The sequence below is a fragment of the Taurulus bubalis genome, assembly GCF_910589615.1.
Source record: "Taurulus bubalis genome assembly, chromosome: 4".
Taxonomy (NCBI): domain Eukaryota; kingdom Metazoa; phylum Chordata; class Actinopteri; order Perciformes; family Cottidae; genus Taurulus; species Taurulus bubalis.
The window spans coordinates 26,308,502-26,329,747 of record NC_136592.1 but is presented as its reverse complement, the minus strand read 5'-3'; the positions used below and the strand labels follow the sequence as shown (position 1 = coordinate 26,329,747).

Genomic DNA, 21,246 nt, shown 5'->3' with positions numbered 1-21,246 from the left:
CAAAGAACAGAGACTTTGGATTTAGTTTCTCACCTCTTACATTAGTGTTATAGTGATCACGTGAGGGAGGAAATATTACAGCAACCAATCAACCCTTTCATTGTACATATCGCATGTTTAAGATAAACAAAACAATTATCTGAACCTGTTTTCTCAGATGATGTTGTGAAAAATGACGGCTGTAATTAATATAAGAACCTACGTCTGAAGACAATTCATTCTCAGTTTGGACCACAAGGGGACACCAAAACTCTTCAATTAAACTAAACGTGAGCTCAAAAGCAAGCCGAACGAGGCCGCTTTACGATGAAAAGATTCTAAATTCATTCGTGTCTCACTGACTGGCCAGTATACGTTTTTTATTGAAGCAGGAACAAATTAAAAGTGGATTAAGACTTTACAGAAGGGACACTCAGAAATCCTGATGGCCCCTTTTGTGCGGTCTCTAAAACACACGTCATAGATGATGCACTTCCTGGCGACCTGTGAAAGAGTTGAACACTTTCTACCGCAAAGCCCCCCCACCCCCTCATCACATGTTCTTTTCCCCTCCTGTGGCTCTGACGCGAGTTTAGAGCCTGACGCAGGCACAAGTGACGCAAAACTTAACAGCGCTTGGCACCAATCAGGACAGCCAACAGGAATATGTCTAAGCACTGCGGTAAGTAGAATAGGAAGGGAGAAGACACACACACACACATACACACGCACACACGCACGCACAAAAGCCCCCCCAGCTTGCTGACACTTTCAGGTTTCAGCACTTGAGCAGCGTAAAAATGTATTTCCACGTTTCGAGCATCCGATGTGCAGCGGTACTGCTGGTGTCTCACATGAGAGCTCAGCGCTTATTGCTGATTTATCACTTTTGAGGAAATGTCTTGTCCTCCATATCAGTGTGTGCACAAAGATGATGATTTTTTTTTTTTTTTTTTTTTCCCCCCTTTACGTGCTACATGGAATTCTCTCAGCCAAGACGGACGCTGATGAACCCACTTTTGCTCTGCGGAGACTGTAATGAGGCCCGCAGGCCTGGCCAGTGTGTACGTGTGTGTGTGTGTGTGTGTGTGTGTGTGTGTGTGTGTGTGTGTGTGTGTGTGTGTGTGTGTGTGTGTGTGTGTGTGTGTTTGTTATGTGTGTTTGCACAACTCAGACCTTCAGCATCTCCTCGTGAATGCTATAATGGCCGTAGGAGCTGAAGTAGGCTTCGTCCTCGTCCTCGCGGAGCTCGGCCACGGCGCCCGGGTTGCCCGGTCGGCCCGCCTCTGCGTTCAGCACCAAACCCTGAGCCAGAAGCCTGAACGAAAGCGGGACAGATCTGCGTTTAACTTCTCTTGTTAGGACAAAGGCAGCGAGCAGAAAAGCAGAGAGCACACACAACCTTCATGCAGGACGTAGCAGTAAACGGAGGAGACGGGAGGCATTAATCTTTCTAACTCTCTTTCCAACCCCCCAACCTCACTCTTTCTGTAATTTTCCCCTCATTGCCACCCCCCCTTTCCTACCTCCCCTCCTCACTTTAACCTCCATGCTGCAGTGGAATTTTCCTTTCCCTTTTTCTATCCTTCCTCCAAACTTCTTCAACAAGGTACTCTAGTTGCTGCTGCTGCTGCAGCAAAACTGGGTTCACTGTGTCCCCCTGCTGGCCCCAGGAGGGTAGTGCAGAAGTAGAGCAAAAGTAGAGCAACACACACTGCAAGCTCTCTCAAGAAGATAGAAAAGGAGAATACAGATCTACCCAGCGTTGACATTAAATAAACTAATAGGACAAATGTTACACATAGTAGTCATAAAGAAAACTTTTTATAAAAAATAAATGCAGAAACATCACCGACTTGAGTTTGTGCAGGTCGTCCATGGCTCTAGTCAGCGCCTCCTCTGAACTACGGGCTCTCTCCTCAGCGGCCTGCGCCCTTTGCTGCAGTGCATCATGGGACTTGGCCCCGGACGACGGGCACATCGATAGGCTCGAGTCCTCACAGAGCTCCTCAGGGTCTGCCAGAAGCAAACGAAGATGTAAGACATAAATGCTCACCACAGCCACTAACAGGTTTAAATTCATTTAAAAAAAACACATAGTATGCATTGTATATATTGATTGTATTCATGCACCCCACGTTTTGCGTTGTATTTTAAATGGCTGTCGCACAAAACGCTTTCCTTGAAGGGACTGTTAAATGATCTAAAACTCCTAATCTGCCTAAATTCTGATTTTTCAGACCTTACAGCGGTTTTAAAGACCTCTCATTGAAACAATAGCTCCATGCAAGAAATGGGTGTTGCTTTTGAGGGACGTGAGGCACAGAGGCCGATTTCTACAGCCAGGCTGCGGGCAGAATAAGGTAAGTCCCCGTTGTGTTTTCTCAACCGGAATATCTGTCACTCCACCGACGCGCTCTGCACCTACACAGCATACTAAACCTGCTCCCTCTCTGAGGCGCTTTTCAGAGGGATTCTGATGAACAAATCATTGACTGCAGTGTCTGCAGAAAAAAAAATAGCCACATTTCTACAATCGCCTCGGCCCTCTCTGCGCAACCTGACTTTCTCCCCCACGTCAAGTGTGACCATTCGGAACAAATGCAAACCATTCTGCCTTTTGCGTTATTCAAGCGACGCTTTGTTCAAACTAGTTTCATTTATTTTTGCACACTGGCCGTACCGGTCTGCAGCAGAGGGTCGTCCTGCAGGACTGGTCGCAGGAATTCTTCGCTCTCCCAAGGTAAAGAAGCGTCTGGCAGTCCCGTCAGACCGGACGCATCACATTTCTATAAACACAGATTTGTCCATAAATCAATCATATTATACTTTTTTAAGTTCTTTTAGTGGATGTTTTTCTAATTAAATATGTACAATGAACACAAGGTACGAACAGAAATTAAACTCAACATACAAAATGTGACAATATGACGCGAGCATTAAATCCCATCTCATTACAGACACTACTTACTGTCGACCGTATGAAGTTGATCATCTTTAAGTAACCGTAGTCATCTAAATCTAATGAGGAGATGAAGAAAAAAAGAAGATAAGGGTGAGCCATTCAACAAAACCGAATAATCCACCGGTTCTTCATTGTCGCAGAGAGCATCTTCGTCTACGTACGATGTTTTCTTATCACGTCCACGAGGTTGACCTGGTGCTCGGCCGCACAGTGCTGCAGGGTGGCGGGCACGGAGCTCAGCAACCTGACAACACACAAAATATGACATCTTTAAAATCAAAAACAGCTTCTCAGATGTCTTGCTTCATTGTACAGGTAAAAAGAGTACAGTGTAGTAGGAACAATTAGAATGAAGCCTTGAATTCGTAATATTAGTACTTCTTGAGGTTCTTGAGTATGGATATCCAAACTATTGTTTATGATTATGTCACGGTCCTCTGGTTTAGTGCAGTCTAAACCAAAACTGTTGAGTCCCTGCGGTCCATCAGGACCTCATGCCACAATACAGTTTATGTCCAGGTGCAGTCGGGATCATCGGCGACGCCCCGGGACCCCCATTGACTGACTCTGACACCCCCAGGACAATTTCCTTCAACAACCTTGCACATCTTTTCATTATTAAAATACACTTATATTCATAGTATATACTTGTTTTAAAGTACTGATATCATTTTTTATTTACCATATTCATCTTTCAATTATGTCTTGATCATTGCACTGTCGCTTACTGTTTTTATTATTTTATTCTATGTCTATGTTTATTGTCTTGCACCTTTCACTTCGTCACAATCCTTGTATGTGCAACGTACTTTGGCAAATAAACGATTCAGATTCTGAAAACAATCCTTCCTCGACTGATGTTGTGCTTCTAAATAGAGACAGCCATCCATAGAGAAGACAGACAGGTGGGCTCGTCTGTCTGAAAATGCAACGCCACCTCACCTGTCACAGAATAGACATGTGACGTTAGCCGGCCGACTGTCCTCCTCATCCTCCTCCGCCCACTGCCACTGCTCTTCATCATTGCCAATGTCATCATCGTCGTCACCGTCGGAGAGCTCCGGCATGTCGACGGCAGCTTCATCGCCGCCTGTCAAAGCAAAACGTCGTTCACAGTCGTTTGAAAGATTAGCATCAACGTTACAACCGATACAGCTGCAGGCAAACGGCCGTTAACACGTCGCGTGACGCAAACTGAAGACAAAGCAAATGGACTACACGCAAGAGAAATGTTCGCGAGCCCAAAATGAGCTCTGGTATTTTTAACAGCTAAAGTTTTGGGAGTTTTTGTTGTTGTAAATGTTCTATTTACCAAACTCACGTGGGTCTGTGTATTCTGCCATGATGCCGCCTTGGTTACAGAAGACTTCCTGGTGACGTTGGGGGACGTAAAAAGAAGGCGGAGCCGGGCAGTCAGAAGAGACACTTGCATATGATGACCACTAGATGTCGCCAGAGTTTAATTTATGGGATACATACTTTAACCGCCCAAGTAGTCAAAAAGAATACTTTTAACAGCTCGACACTCATACTGTTTAACAGGTTTAATCGTCACATATTAAACAGTGCAGCTCTTCTACCTGTATTACAGATTGATTGATTGATTGTAGTTCTGCACAACCTTGAACCTGTCAATAAAAGATTACTTGCAAAGAAAATATTAACAGCTCTGTGGACTGGAGCTTAATGGGGAAAACATTGTAGGGCAAAATATCTAAATACAAATTTAAAATATAAACTATTTGGCTGAAATTGCGCTTTCGCCTCTGTCAAGAAAAATTGCAAAAATGGCAGCCGAAAAACGTTTTTGGCTGCCATCTTTGTTTTGCCGAAGAAAAAAACAGCTGCTACACATTGCTTATATCTAGCTAGTAACTGCTAAAGAGCCAAACAGATGTTTAGCTAACTTTCGTTCAAATAAAAAAAAAAACAGAAGAACAAAAGTCAAGCAAAGTTTTCAATGTAATTTATTCAAAAAATCCTTTTATGGACAAGCGGCAAAGCTCCAAGTATAGGTTTCAATTCTATAGGGGAAGGAAATTGTTAGTTATTATGATATATCATCATAACCTTGACAGCTTTGGCATTCATATTATTGCAAACATTTATAACTACAAATAAAGATGAGTGGCAAAATAATTCATCCGTTCAACCATAAGGCCTTGCTCTCTTGCTGGTGTTGCCATCAATAGGGGTTTGCAGAAGCAGCATCTGGCAGGTCAATTTAAACTCCAGTATAATTCATTCATTCATCAGGGACTTCATCATGATGGTGTCTTCTGTTCCTGAGGAAGCTCTAACCCCTCGCAGTTTGCTGCTTGAGGGTCAAGCTCTGCATCTCGGGCCTCTGTCTGCAATTGATGTAGTTCTGGCATTAATTTAGGGATTGTTCTTGTTATAAGAAGAGTCCACACTCTATGTCTCGTAACCAGCTGTCGGCACTTTGAACATGGTTGATTCACGGCATCTTTTATAATTCTCCCTCTTGTAATTGTGTCATCCCATCGGTTCCTGTCTGGATATGTCAGACATAAACTAGTGAAGCAAAAACACACAGACAATGTGTGTTCTGTAAAGTGGATGAAATATTAATGGCTGCTAAATTTGCAGATCGACGTGTCGAGCAATACCTCTCTGCGTATACACACAATTTACAATATCGACCAGCAGCCAAAAGAAAAGCCTGCAGAGTAGAAGGCAACATAGGTTTATATTGGTTTCCAATGTATATTTAGATGGACACAAACCCAGACCCCTACTCTGGGCTAATTACTGCACGGCCATGATGGCAACACCCAGAGCTGTTTGTACGACTTGTAATGTCAGGGCAAACATTTGTGTATTTCGCATCAGAAAATAATCTGGACCCACAGACTCTCAGGTGTCAATTCTGAATTTTAAAGGATTTACTGTCTTGCTACAAAGATTACCCAAAATATACATTTTATTTAACTATGTTTTTATCCCCAAATAAACCAAAGCTACTTAGTTTAAGAGAGAAGCCTATATCATACAAGTGTTTAGAGCCCGATGAGTGTAACCACATTCAGTCACAAGGGGGCGCTGCTAGATCAAAGAAGTTTATTTGAACACAAAAGCAATTTGAAGCACTTCACTTGGAGCAGTAACATAATCAAAACACAAGTATAAGAAAATAAAAAGGAAATTAAATTAATTATAGTAGAAGACAATTGTGTACAACAATGAAAAACAATAAATTATCTTAATATTTTAGAATTTACCAGGAAAGAAAAAAAAAAAAAATCATAAAAGAAATAGGATCATTAGTTCAAATTCATCATCAAAAATAGCATAGGTATGGTGAATTGCATCCAATATATTACATATGATGCAGTGCACAGACGTGGTACAGCGCAGATATAGACACCCGATAAATTAATAAACACCCACACAGTAAAATATTTAAAAGAATTTAATAAAAAAATATGTTAAAGACATCCAATATTTTAATATAGTGGAAAATAAACTTGAGCATTTATTTTAAAGGCAGTTGTTCAGTGCGTTGACTCGGAGCATAAATGGTGCACATCGAAAAGCCTGCAATGGTTCCCTGATGACGATATCACAATAGCATTCAAGAGCAAATCAATTAAACCTAAATACACTTTCAGGAGTCAATATATTTGAGAGCTTTGCATGTTTTCTCCATAAAGAACCTAGCAGAAACCCCTACAGTCAAGTACTTTAATAGAAACACTCTTTGAAACCCATTTTGAGTCATGTGAAAATCTGGATAGTGATGTGAATATAGTGAAGTATGTAGTCGTCTCTGAAAGTACCTGAAAAGAGAAAATAAAACGAGTAGTTTGAATACAGGTCACACAGAACATCCCGGTGAACTCTGAACTGTCAAAGTCCAAATAATCAACTTAAAGGGTACCTTTGGCATTTTCAAACCTGGACCCTATGTGTTCCCATGTTGTTGTGTCCAAGTGACTAATGGAGAGAACGCGACAGCAGAGTTGGTGCCTGCCGCCTCGTTCCATACTGGACCAATTTTTTAATTAATCATTTAGACACAGAAACAGTTGAAAAGTGCCCACTTTGATTTAAGCCTCTTTAGTTTACTGGACGAGGGCATTAACATTATGGAGACTATGACCACCCGTTTGTGAGGTGCACTGCCTCAGTGTCCTGTGTCTCATGTAAATGGCTTGACATCCACATAGTCATCAGAAATAGATGTCAAGGAGTCCAACTTGGTTCAGTCCCATGTCGGGAATTATTGCTTGAATTTAAAAATCTGTGTAAGTGGGTAATATTTTCTCACCTCCCGGGTATTTCCTTCTCTCATTTCCCTGCACTTTTCCACAGACTGGTGATGTCTGCGTGCTCCAGAATCTCCGCCTTCTTCTCAGGTTGAAGCAGAGTGTTGGACACCATCGCTTTGGCCACCGCTTGGATTGGAATGGACATGGACGTGGAGAACACGGACGAAAAGGCTCCCAAGAATTTCCTGGCCATCCACTCAGCGGGCCGACTCTCCTGCCTATCTACCAACAAAACCCTGTTGGAGGAAAAAAAATAAACCCACAAAAGGTATTGATGAATGGCAAATAACTGCTTCATTCAGCAGAATTGACATCCATATTTTTTCTTGGGGCGATTAAAAACATTGATTCTCAATATGTCATACTAGAATGACTAACCTAATCAATAGTGTCGATCAAGTAAATCTGTACCATCAAATGTTTTTTCATGCTCTGCACCCCAGTAGCTTATAATTGTGTCTTTGGTACATTAAAGTGATAGTTAGGATGTTTGGAAGTGGAGTTGTATGAGGTATCCATCGTCGGCATTTACCTGATAGTAGGCCCAGTTTGGAGAAACAGACAAGAGTACCAGCACGGACGCAAACCAATGTACTGGTGTGAACGGGGACAGCAGAAACATTTTAATATTTTAGCCACCTACAGGAAAGGCTCACCTAAAAAAAAAAAGGTAAATATCCATTTAAGTGTTATTCAGAATATTTTCACTGCTTGAAGCCAAACAGCCCCTTCTAACGTGGAACTGTCCTGAAAGTAAAACTTAGCGATTCTTTCTTCAAAGCCACCAGACTCGTCACCTTTTTTTTTTTTTACAACAGTGTAGATAAGTTCCACCTTCCGTTCTACATGGGAAAATGTTCCAAAATTGTACACGAAGAGATAGATTTCAGCAGCAGAACATTTCTTTGCTCCGGTCCTGATTCTCCGGTCTGCTTCTCCAAATTGGGGGCGTGTCGTCCGCCATCTACTGTAGTTAAACACGGACTATGAATAAGAACTTCATAAGACCCCACTTCAAAACTATACCTTTAAAATGTTACACCCACATTAATATGACCCATCCATGACAAGTTCCGACACCATGTTTTCCTTATCGATTCCGATACCCGATAAATCCTGATTATCCTTTTACTTTGTCAACTTAGTGGTTATTTTCATAAAAAAAAAAAAAAACACAATTCAAATTATTAAAAAAATCATGTTAAATCAGGCTTTGATTAAAAAGAATCTTGGCATTAGTAGTTTACTTGATGTATTATAAGCAGCTTCGAGCGAGTGTTAGGAAGTGAAACTTTCCCTCTCTAATATCTATTGTATATTGCTGTGAAAACATCTCACCTGGATTTATTCTCGCCAAAAACGAGATTTTACGAGATTAAATTTGAACACGTCATGATAGCATTATAAGTTACCTTCGCCCCAATACTAATTTTTACTGCATAGTTTTTACTTAAAAGAGATTGAACGCATTATAATGTGAATCAATACAACCTCTGTTAACGTCAGCTGTTAGCTGTTATTTAACCAGGAAGGGCTGTGTTGCCCACTAACTGCTGACTTTAACGAAATCTCCTCCTGCCGATTTCAACACAAATCTCTCGGTCACAACATGCGTGTTTGCCCACAGGTGTGTAGTAATAGTTTGCACAAGAACATGTGCAGTATCAATTGGGCATGGTGTACGTTTTGTTGTTGTTCCTTTAATATTAATAATGTCAGAAGGTTAATAGTGATTTGAATGAAGTAAATGAGATCCCTCACCCTGGCCTGTAGATGGCATATCTGTCAAAACCCAACGCCTCAATCTCTGCTTCCACTTGTCCCTGGAAAAGAAAAGAAAAGAAAAGAAAAATTCCGTGATGTGATCATTTAGTTGAGGAAAAAGGAGAAGACTTCTTCTGGAAGAGGAAGGTAATCAAGTACTTTGACTTTGAGATAGAGGAAGTTGCTGTTTTTATCGGCTCCTCTGGAGGACTCCAGGTGGAACTGAGAGCAGCCTCCTGCCTTGGCGAGCTCCGCTGATTTTACGACATAGTCATGATCCACGCGGATGAATCCTTCCTGTTAGTGAAAAGAGAGAAATAACAGAAGAAAAAAAAAAAAAAATGACTTCGCCAATATTTCATAATTCATAAGAAAGAAATCCAAATGATCATTCAAATTATTTTGATGAAAAATGTACAACCATTTTATATGTTATAATTGTTGTTTATGTCTTGCCAAATAATAATATTGAGACAAAATTATCATATTGAGATATGTCAGAATTTATCACAGCTCTAGATCTTATTAGCTGAGAATATGTGAACGATAAAAAACACATTTGACACTTTAACCTCGTGCTTTTTGAAAACCTTAAATAACCTATCTATATTGAGGCAGTGCTGTGAGTGCTGTAAGTATCCTCCGTCGTTCATCCGCAAGTGTAATGCCAAACACTTGAATAGCACTGCCGCTTTGTCAATTAAATATCTGGCTTGAGAATAAAATATACTACTGGAGCAACTGCTCATTCGCTTTTATTTAACCCAAAACAAGTGTGTGTGGGAAGTGAGAAAATACACCCCGACTAAACTAAACTGTTTAAGGCAATAACATATCGATACTGGAGGGTTTTAAAACGCTTACAATATATTGGCTGATCATCATTTGAGTGTTTTTTGCTTCTCACTGGTCTACATCTATGGTGATAGCGATATATGCAATATTGGGAGATGTATCAGCCGGTTTGTCAGTCTTGTAACCCCATCACATACCCTAACATACACTGTGTACTGTATTTTGGTAACTTGTGCTACAGTTCCAACAGAAAGATCTTAACTGACCCACCATTTCAGTACCAACGCTTGATCCATAATATTTAACTTACAGTCCCCACTTTTGCCTTGGTTGTTCCCAGGCAGCAGTAGCCAACATCGTGGCCCTGGAAGGCTGCAGCATAGTCTTCAAGCTTCTCAAAGTCCACCACCTCTTGTAGCTGGATGCAGTAAAGAAAATGTCACTCTCGACATGATGAATCTCGCATGATGTGTGTAAACTGACTTGAGCATCAAGACCCACTCACCAGGTTTTCATATGCTTTGTCCTCAAAGCTGAGCTGTCTCCTCCCGATGAGGGTGATCTTGGAGAAGATGTTGCGGCCCAGCAGCTCTTGGAGCAACATCTTGCCTGTTTCCCCGGAGGCGCCGAGGATGAAACAGCTTTTATTGTGCTGCCGGAAGTCTCCCTCCAGAGTCTTCAAGTCCTCGGCCATGCTGCGGGCCAAAACAAAGTGACTGCTCATTAGCGTGAGTGCATCAAACAAAGTGGGTTATATGCAGGCAATGAATGCAAATGTGGAGAAAAAAAAAAACATGCTGTGTGGACATTAGGCTTGTTCGAGATGAGCCAGTTCTGCGCAGAATCGATCGTCGGCGATCGGCGAGCAATGCATGCCGGTTAGATTTGTGTCCGACTTGGTCCCGACTTGCTCTGACACCACGCACACGTGGTCAACAATAATCCCACGAGACCAAGCCGCCCGTCGATTTCAGAGCCAGGCGCCGCAGTACTGCTTGGCCCAGTGCATGATGGGAAACGCCTGGCTGTCGCCACATCAGAGACCTGATTGGCTCTTAGATCTGACAGCAAACACCACCTGTTGTTGAAAATCCTTAGTTTATGTGTAGTTGTAATACTTAACGCTCGATTGTTGACTATTCGTCTTGTGTTTAATCTAAAAACCCATCTTGTGTGGTTGATAATACAAAATCTTATTTATACAACACATATCAAAACCAGTAGTAATGTATTTCACAGGCAAACATAAAAAACACCAAAGGATGCAGCTACACACTCATTTCTACGTGAATATATATATATATATATATATATATATATATATATATATATATATATATATATATATATATATATATCTACAAACACATATGAATAAATCCAAACGTGATCTGTAAACTACAAGTAGACAGAAGTTCGGAACTAACAGGAAGACATTTTTTCTGTGACTTTCTGTATACTTTGAAGGCAGCTGAAAACTGTCCGACTCGATTGCAGTTTATTGATAACGCCTAGATAAACGGACGGCCGTTGTAAAGATTCATGAGAATACATGTTAAATTCAGACGGAAGCTAGTTTAGTATTAGGTGGACGGCACAAATCGACTGTATACAATAATAAAAACGTGTCTGTAGTCGACACGATGAACGACGAATCTACGAGAGGATACCACTCATTCAGAATCCAGTCATAGTTTTGTTCTACGAGTTGAATATGTTTTCCAAAGAGGTAAATCAACTTTAAATCCACTTGTTTCTTCAAGGGGTTTGGTTTGACGTTCGCGCCAGTTACCCAATGGAGACCCGGGGAGGAATAAAAGGCGTTGCTTCTCTCTCGACGTTTTACATGCGTGGTCCACAGGTACGGTACCATTGTAGCGAACATTATACGTTATTAATCATATTCACATTTAGCCGACGTAACGTTGCCTGTTTTCTGGTGTTCGCATGTGCCGAGAGTCCCGCAGCAAGAGACGCGACTTCCGCGGGTGTTTACCTCGTGTATTTAACCGAAGCAGGGTCGTCGAAATAATGCAGAACAGCCGCAATGACAACAATTACGACAGTTAAAAAACAGGTCGCTTTTCCTAGGGCGGTGTCCAGGAGTTTCATAACAGACGTTCCCGGGAGGAGCAGGGGGTGAATTGCAGGAGTACTTCCTGGTTGCTTCGTGTGTCTTTCTGCTGCGTTGATAGGCTAAGGGAAATAATAATTTTAAAAAAAAGTATAAATGATCACCGTCAATAGACGGCACGAGTTCATGGCAATAATGTTAGTTGTGTATTTTATTTAATATTGTAGGTAATTCCACAGAAAGGGAGAGATCTTTGAACTTCAGTAAGCCAGTCTCCTCCACCATGGACAACGTTTAATGCGCATGCGCACTTGCCCTTTTAGAAAACCTTGCAAGAAGATACTGTATATTAGAAGAATATCCTACAATTGGTGATGTGTTCATTTTTTAGCCACTCTGATTTCGTGACCCATTACGACATAATTACTGTCTAACTGTTGTACTAAATATGATTTAGTATTATGTAGTATTAATTGGTCTACATCATTATTTGTCAGTATTAGATTGATAAGGCAAAGCTTCACAGGGAAAGTTACAAACTTAGTTACAAACATTTATTTAAAGTGGGGTTAAGTTTGTCTCTGAGCATGACAGGGCATTTTGCAACTTTGTATATGTGTTAACATCACAATTATAACAGTCCTAAAACAGATAACTTCATGAATTTGTTTTCCCTTAGGGAAGTGTTTTTTTTTTACGAGGTATTCAATGCAAGCACAACCATATTTTTTACACATTAATATACCACTTCCATTGATTCTTCTTGCATTTTTCACATCAGTCAATAAGACAGTTTTGTACTCCGATATTTTACTTGGGTTAAAGCAATATGGGTGTAGAAATAATCTCCGACAGTGCCCTTCACACAGCACTATAGTTTCCTGGTTTACCACTGCAGAGAGCCCATCTTTTCTAGTTGCAGGGAACTAACGCACTAAAGCTGTAGTTTAAGGGATTTTAATTGCTAATATAAAACCCTTTAGTTTAAGAAAAATACATTAATGCTCGACTCAGGGTCTGTCAGGAATTTGCCGTCTTCTTTTAAATTCAATTTGTAATAATTACACTGGACCAGCCCTAATAGACCAAAGACATGATCTTAACAACACCGTGGTTAAAACACTAATATTTGACGTACAGTTGTCTTCAAGCAGATGAAGGAGATTCAAACACAAAAGAAAAGCCTCAGTATTCATTTAAAACTTTGAGTTACCTCTTTCATCTTACAAAAGCCTAAATGCAAGATGTTGTGTGGTGTCTTCCCACTCAAAATACTTGCTGAAAAAGAAGAGTTCTTTTTCATAAGAAATATCTGCTAAAAACATAAATAAAAAAGCTGAAAATATAATACATATAGTTAATGGCAGAAAACAGGGTCTTGCAGCCATGTGGAGAAAGAGAAAGGCTCTCCATCCTTTCTCTGATAAAAGCCATTTACACATCAGGCACTGTACAAAATAATAATGAAAAGCTGTTTAACGTAATTAGGATACATTGGATCTTTTCTTCCCTAAAGAAGTAGAAAAGTTATCCGGGATGACAATAATTTAGTCAGAAAAACCAGCCTGGACCTGGAGTGCTAACCAAAACCAAAAAAAAAGTCTTTGCCTTTTGTCAGACCATCGGGGGGTTTCATTAGCCAAAACCTCCACACAAAGAAAGCAAGTCCAGTCACATGCAATGAATTCATCAACACCCCATGTTTTTAACACCCCTGCCACGTCGAACACAAGGAATCGACCCAATCTAATAGAATATGATGGAGCCGGGGATGAATCTGATCCTTTAAATTTGTCAGCAGTAAGAGACAGAAAGAAAAGAGGCTGAGGTGGAGAGAAGAGGCCTTTAACTGGCACTCTGCTGAAATGAAATGTCGCCTCTTTGTTCCTGAGCCGCGGGTGCTAATTGGGCCTAGCGGTGGGGAGGGAAGCTGCCGCTGGGCTCCTGTCTGTCGCACCTGTTGAGTCATTGTCTCTCGCATTGATCAGACAGGAAGTTGGAATAAGAAGGCTTATGCCACAGTGGGTGCGTGGCAGAAACGTGGTTCAATTTCCTTTTAGAGCTTCGCTGCTGGAGGTGGAAATACCAATGGTGGTCAGTGGTCAATTGCGTTTGACCATTGATTAGTGCGCACTAAAGGACTTATGGATCATAAAGAGTTGGTTTTCATTGGGTTTTAACCTTCTTTATTCCCCAATCACGCTCCCTCCTGCATTTGCTTCGCATTGCATAATGTTTCTCTGTCACTGCTGTTCTGCCACACGTCACCTGAAGCCCTCATCTGAGCTTTTAGAGCAGTGGTGGTGAAATAATGGCTCACACAGTGCAGACTGATGCTGTGTGTCACACGGACTGATGTAGTTCTCTGAAGTTTATGTTTTCCCACCTGCACTGGAAAACACTGACACGTGTTTTTGTAAGATGTTTACTCCAGATGTAGGTGAAAAAAACAGTAGACTAAAATTGATAATGCTCTTTAAAGTTGGTAAATGCCAATAGTATACTAATATATTCAGGCATTTGCTGATATTAATAGATTTTGCACCTGATTAGTGTGACCGTGGCACAAAATTACAGAATACTGTATCAGGACGGCTTCTTCACACCATAACTGGACCATGTGCACAAACAATAACACTCCAACCAAAGAAAAGTCACAGCTGTGCCACGGTTGGGATATTTAGTTGAATCTCAGCTGTACAGTATCTACATTGTTTTTAGTTATAGAAAAATGATCAACTCCTTATTGTGATAATAATAGGTCCAATAATAACATCAGACATGCAGTGATAGTCAGCTCACAGTTCATACATAATACCTGGTTTACGGATTGACACCTTTGTGATATCTGTAACTAAATATGAATCAAACAAAATGACTGTACAAAAGTCCTTAATCTTTCCTCCTGAAATGTACATACATCTGTTTCCAAGTTTCACCCTTTTTTATGTTTTTGAGCCCCAGCATTCTTATATCTTTTAGTGCAAAATGCAAATAAAGCAGCTTTCAATGTGTAGATGAAACGTCTGAACTTGGTTCGGGTCTCCAAACACTGCAATTGGCCACAAACTCCAAGTTTAAACATCTTTCCATAAAACCTTTATCTTTCCGCTGTAGGTTATTGTTTTAAGACCATACGCTTGTTTGCATTTTCAGACAGCAGTTGAGACTTTTGACAGTTCAGCATGTTAATTCATGACATATGATTGCGCTTTTAACAAAAAATAGCAAATAAATCACATCTATGTCACAACTCATCAGATTAAGTTAGTATTCATTTGCTTGGAGGCTTCATATCTATACGGACACATTTTTGTTTTGTGACATATTGTGCTACATGATTGAAAAATGTTATTTTTATTTGTAAAACCGACTGTTATGATTAGAATTTGTAAGGCTATTTTCCAAATTAAATGCACGTATACATGCATACCTGTGTACACATATCAAGCACACACACACACAAACACACATATATGCTGTACACAAACTTGGCTTACGGCTTAGGACCCTGATTCCACAGACTCTGGAGTGTGATGCTAATGATGGAAATTAATGGAGCCTGACAGCACAATCTGCTGCCCATTGTCTCCCAATAAACAGCTTTGCAGTCCACATGAGCCACAGAGGGGACGGGAGGTTTAAGCTGAGACAGGGAGAGCAGGAGACAGGTCGGGTGGAGGGTCAGACCTCGGGGGACGGAGCTGATCCTGAAGTGGGGATTAGCTCAATTAGAGAGGCACTGTCTGATCAAGATGCAGGGCTCGGGGTGTGTGTGTGTGTGTGTGTGTGTGTGTGTGTGTGTGTGTGTGTGTGTGTGTGTGTGTGTGTGTGTGTGTGTGTGTGTGTTATGAGAGGAGTCTCCATCATTGGAGCCGACTGTTGCCATTATTTGTTGCTGTGTCTACTGATGCAGCTGGTACGAACAATAGTCAAAATGATGACCTTCTGCTGAAATATCCATTTATCGTCATGCGTTTCAATGGTAATTAATCTCCAATGTGTTTTATCGTCCAAATTATAACAGATCCATGAATATTTCAGTGTGTTTCTCGTCAACTTGTTACGGGTCGAGTTTTATCGGTCCAAAAGCAACAAGAAAGTTGTTTTTTGGGTCATTTATGTTGTTAAGCGTAGTTCATAATTTGTCACTCATAAGATTTTTAACTTTAAGTTTTAAGTTTTTTACAGGAAGGGTATGTAATGAGTGCAATAATATTTTTGGAATAAGCAGATACATAATATTTATAGATTTTTTTACAGGTTTGTCATTGGAAGAAAAATACATATTTTTAATTTTTAAAGTACATTTTCACCTGGATATCATGTCCATGAGCAATAAAATGTGTTTGTGTCCCACTCAAAAAAGACACTGATTGCTGTAGTTTACAGTAAATAAGGTCCTCTTTTAATGAACACAGTTAAAACAGTTTGCTGTTATTAAAACATAGATAGAGTCCCAATATATAAGCATTACAAAAGATAGAACAAGGTAAACTGTAGTGGTCTTGAATTGTAATATTGTTTTTATCATTAGATTTTCACCCAGATTTTGTGTAATTGTGTTTCCAGCAGATTGTCATCCATTCTTTTATAGTATCTACAATAAAATGAATGTTCTGTTCCACAAATATATAATAATAATGAAAATGTAGTCCTGGTTCCTTTGAAATATTATCGTATATAATTACAAAATATTGTCTTACCAGTGTGAAAGCAGTTTTGTCTCAATTTAAATGCAATTTGGGACAAACTTTCACATGTTTGAAGGGTTAAAAAGGCCCTACCAGCTGCAAGATCCTGTGATCAGCGGTGGGGAAGAAAAACAAAGCGGTACAATAAAGTAACTCCACGGTGGGACACAGGCTCAGAGTCTTCTTTGGGCTGGGCTTTGTTGCGGGCTCAGACTTGAGGCTCAGACCGTCACAATTTGTTTTGAGGCGAAGCGGAAAGTATCGGTGGTGCTCAGAGGAGCTTTCCTGCTCAAAGAGCCGCAGCTAAGCAGCAATGAGCCCTGTTTTTCCTCCTCTGAGGAACAATGGGCTCATTAAAGGAGCAAACAGATTATCACTGTTTTTCAATAGATGGTCCTAAAAAAGAGTCTGGGGGCCCTGGCAGCTCCCAGCAGGTAGAGATAAGACGACACTTGCACATCTGGCCGACCTGCTGCTAACTACTAACTACGTCTGTCAGCCCATCTGCATATCTGCCTATTTTAGTATGTCCATGTTCTAATGACACTGAATTTTGTTTGTTTCCCTCATGTGTGCAGACAACATTTCATTTCGAAAACACAAACTTAACAGTATATGAAGCCCAGCTTTAAAATAAACAGCTTTTTCAACAAACAAAAGAAGGACGGCAGAAGTTTGTGTGATTTAGTTATTGTTCACGAAATGAAAACAAACAAATTGTGTTCTTTTTTAAAAATGTCTAGGAAGAATCCCCACCTTTATGAATCATCTGCAAATGTGCTGGCTGTCCAGAAAATGCTGGAAGAGTGGAAAGGAGAGAACACTCAATTAAGTCAACATGTTCACACTGCGCCTGAGCTGGCAAAAAAAAAAAAAAAAAGGCTTACAGAAGCCATTGTCATTCTGAGGTTAGTGGAAAAAGATGTTTTGTCTATTTGTCTGAAGCTCAACATGACATGACATGTTCTCCCTGTCTGTGTAAACACTTTACTGCATTCACTGTATCTTACCTTCAACAGATATATAGTTCTTCCCGCTTTCCCACCGCGAGCGATATAGCAACAAGTCCCGTCCGATGGAAGTCAGTGACATGAGGCTACAGACTGACGCTGAACAACAGTTGGCTTATTTGCAACGGCACAAATCTGTCGAGTCAGACAAACATCAAAGTGCAGGTGACCTGAATAAGAAGCCAAACTGTCGCCACGTCACCTGACTCCCCCTTTATGTTTCTTGCTTACGTGCGAATAAATTCACACAAAACAGCAAAAAGCTAAACCCTTTCAAAAACAGATACATCGGAAGCTGTAAAACCAATCTGATGACACCCAACTTGTTTGACTGACATTGCTCATCGATACGCATATTGATCAATAAGCTATATGCGAGCATGTAGACTGTGAAAATAAAGAGACCAGAAAGGGAGAGTCGCGTGAAATGTTAGACAAATTGTAGACAAGCACGGCGTCAGCTGCTTTGACCAGCTTATGCTTTGTTTTCTTACAAATGTGTCCCTGTGTCTGTGAGCGCCTGCTGAAGTCGTGTACTCTGACGGGCAACTCTGAAACCCAAGTCGCGCCTTCGTTCCCCACCAATATGCACTTGTGTCACAGCTGCTGAGAGTGTAACACAGACTTTGTTCTGCAAACTTTTGTCTGCATGGACGTGTATTGGCCCCTGAGTCCTTTTCATCAGCAGGCCTTTGTTAAAGCCAGTCGACTAATTGACCGGAGATTCTCAGTATTCAATATTACATGTATTTCAGAAGTATAGAGGCTCGATACGCTCTTTCAATCGAAGACTATTTTACCACAGAGTTTAGGAACACCGGGGCCCGATGAAATGTCAATATTGACGATTGGCTGTTTTCTGCATTTCACTTTCGCTCGTCATTTATCTCAATGAGGGGACATGAAAAGGGCAGATTATTAGTTATGATGAGTTTCCCAAGAGAAAATTAAACTTGAAACAGTTAAATCTGCTCGGTCCCGTGTGAGGTAATAATACTCCAAAGCCTCTTAGTGGATATTTGTGTTTGGCTTTGAGTTTTCACCATCAGATCTATTTGCTGTCTTAAATCTCCTCTTTGTGGCAGGACCGGTGAAGCTTAATGACTCCTTTGAACTGCCGATATCCTGGCTTCGGGAATGTCAACCAACTAACCTTTAGTCTCTTTCCCACATCCAGCAACAGTGTAGGGCACGTAATGCCCATCTTTCAATTCCCATATTCATTTTGTCCATCACGCATGCAAACAGGGAGCACTTGTCGCTATAAACGGCAATGGCGTAATGCGCATGGACCACGGACCTACCGCGCAGAAAACATGCTACTTTGTTTCTCTGGAAGACACAATGTAGAAATCTATATAAGTTATGATGCCTTTCGTGTGTTGAGAACAGTTTGTGACCCAGTAGTCTTTTGCAGACGGTTCTCATACATTGTTTTTAGCTATACCTACAAAAATGAATGCACTATGATTGTATTAATCCCAAAATCAATTTGTATGAAAGAAGGAGACCCAGGAGACCGCTGTTCATGTCCTGTATGAAACCAGAAGTCAACTTTTTGATGTGGTTTATTTGTCACATGAAGTTCATACTAAAGTGAAGCCACCTCCGTAGTTATTTAAACCCAAACCAACCCTTTTTTAAAAGACTGTATGTATGTGACTAGCGTACATTTACACGTCTTGCTGAGCATTTGTTGCAAGATATCATACAAACCGTTGTGTTAGGAAACACAAGCTTCTGAACCCTTTGAAAATGCCTCCAAATGCACGTTGAACTAGTGTCAGATAGAGACAGGGATCAGAGGTCAGCTGTAGATTTAAGCAGCTGATCGTCACAAGCCACAATAAGTGTCAGTAAATCTTAAAATTATATATTTGTCTCAAATCTGCTGTCCACGACGGCATACCGAGATAATAGAACACCTTAATGAAGTCATTAAATATTATCATTCATGGACTTTCGACGTAATAATGATATTGTGTCAAATGTCAGTCATGAAAGGAAGAATGGAAAGCAATTAAACATCAATTTGATAATTTTATTTATTTATTCGTCATTTTAATGCACACATTTCCCCAATCTGGACATTTGTCTATATCTAGTGCTTCATTTCATCTCCGTCTCATCAGGGTAAAGATATACCATGTGACTTCGAGCTTTCTTTTTTGTCACTTTGTGTTTCTATGGTGTCATTGACATCATTTCCTGTCTTTATTGCCGGATGACTGAATGAGATTTGATTATAAATGCTACCAGCTAACCAAAGCTAATGGTAATTTCCTGGACTTTTACACTGAGACACAATCGCGTCGCACAGAAGTTGGCCTCCTAAAGTTTTTCCACATGATGAGACGTTACAAGACGTTGGTTGCTGTTGGTTTCGTGTGGAAGGCCAAAACAAAGTTGCGTTCTCATATCCTCATACTCTGTGATGGACAGCGTCTCAGTGTGACGCTCTCCTCTGTTCCCCTGGCTCTTCTAAAACCAGCCGAGCTGGTCTCATGGATGGGCCCTGCTGTCCAGTGGCCCACAGTGAGAGTGAAAGAAGGAAGAAGGGAGATCATGTCGGATCATAACGGACCCACCACAGCACGGAGACCTCCCTGCCGATGAGCAAACACCACTACAAATGGCAGAGCTGCCTGGACAATCACTCTGTGAATGGAAGCTAATTAGCTGGAGCCTAATGCCAGTTTACTAACACCTGTATTAGCGTGCTCGCTCAGCAGGGAGTCAGGGCCGGCCAACAACCGCTAATCCCTCATAAGCCCAAAGTACTCCTCCCAAGAACTGGTATTAGCATATTCTGCTTCAGCCAGCTGTTGCCAACCTAAACCTGGAGGAGACAGGCTTCCACAGAGATGTGTTGGTGGAGAGCAAGAGTTTGTATTGAGTTAACCGTGTGCTCCCATGTGCGTCAGGTTCTCACTAAAGAATCTAAAGGCTTTTTTTCGATTGCTTCCAAGCTCTGACTTTAAATCCAAGGGCTTAAAGTTGACATATTTGGAATGAACACGTCGAACGTACAGAATAAAAGAAAACAAAAACTGAAATCCCACAACGTTAAGAGTTTGAAACCTGAGGATGAGCTCACGCGAGGACAACCCCGACAAATCAAAAATATTCGTGAGGAAAGGTGTCAGACGCCGAACGACGTCCCAGATCCTCTCCTCTCTTTGTAATCTTTCCTCTACTATTGCACACCTCACAACATTGTCCAGGCCCCTGGGAACTCCGCCATCGCTCTCCGTCTCATTCCTTTGCTCTCCCATCCTCTCCCACTGCCTGGGTGGTGGAGTGATTACCCCAGTAGCCGGGTGTGCATCAAGGCAAGTGCGAGGCCAGTGTGTGTGTAAGGGATTAGCAAGCTTTGGCATTAACATCATGACTGGACTGGCTACATTCCCTCGCTCTGCTAATAATTTGAGGGGAGGAGAAAGCGGCTGGTCCATTAGCTCAGTCTGTTTGCTCAGGAGTTGGCCGACTCTGATCCTCTAATTTCGCTCACCGATTCCAAGAGGATCTCTGGCTTTTGTGACGGAGGGACGGGGAGGATAAAGGATGGGACTGAGGGGCACATTGATTCGGAGATCACCGTCCTCGGGACATTCTGTACACTTACAAAACTAATCAGCGTGTGTAAACACAGGGAGACATGTTGAGGGCTGGC

The 21,246-nt window shown here is 41.2% G+C and overlaps 2 protein-coding genes across 2 annotated transcripts in view; both read right to left on the bottom strand.

Annotated features, from left to right (window-relative positions):
* Positions 1-4,290, bottom strand: part of prmt3 (protein arginine methyltransferase 3) — a 45,618-nt gene extending 41,328 nt beyond the window's left edge. The window contains exons 1-7 of the mRNA XM_079216443.1: positions 4,257-4,290; positions 3,887-4,034; positions 3,106-3,188; positions 2,951-3,000; positions 2,663-2,768; positions 1,836-1,995; positions 1,156-1,297 (exon numbers count right to left, since the gene is read on the bottom strand). Of these exons, the coding sequence (XP_079072569.1) occupies positions 1,156-1,297; positions 1,836-1,995; positions 2,663-2,768; positions 2,951-3,000; positions 3,106-3,188; positions 3,887-4,034; positions 4,257-4,287 (720 nt within the window). The 5' untranslated portion in view covers positions 4,288-4,290. The remainder of the gene's footprint in view (positions 1-1,155; positions 1,298-1,835; positions 1,996-2,662; positions 2,769-2,950; positions 3,001-3,105; positions 3,189-3,886; positions 4,035-4,256) is intronic.
* A 1,727-nt stretch (positions 4,291-6,017) lies between these two features.
* On the bottom strand, positions 6,018-11,907 carry htatip2 (HIV-1 Tat interactive protein 2; the record flags this gene model as incomplete). Its single annotated transcript, XM_079216647.1, has 7 exons — positions 6,018-6,744; positions 7,236-7,472; positions 8,998-9,059; positions 9,160-9,297; positions 10,106-10,213; positions 10,301-10,490; positions 11,792-11,907. The coding sequence occupies 6 exons, from the start codon at positions 11,905-11,907 to the stop codon at positions 7,256-7,258; spliced, it is 831 nt and encodes a 276-aa protein (XP_079072773.1). The 3' UTR covers positions 6,018-6,744; positions 7,236-7,255.
* Positions 11,908-21,246: the final 9,339 nt, after the last annotated feature.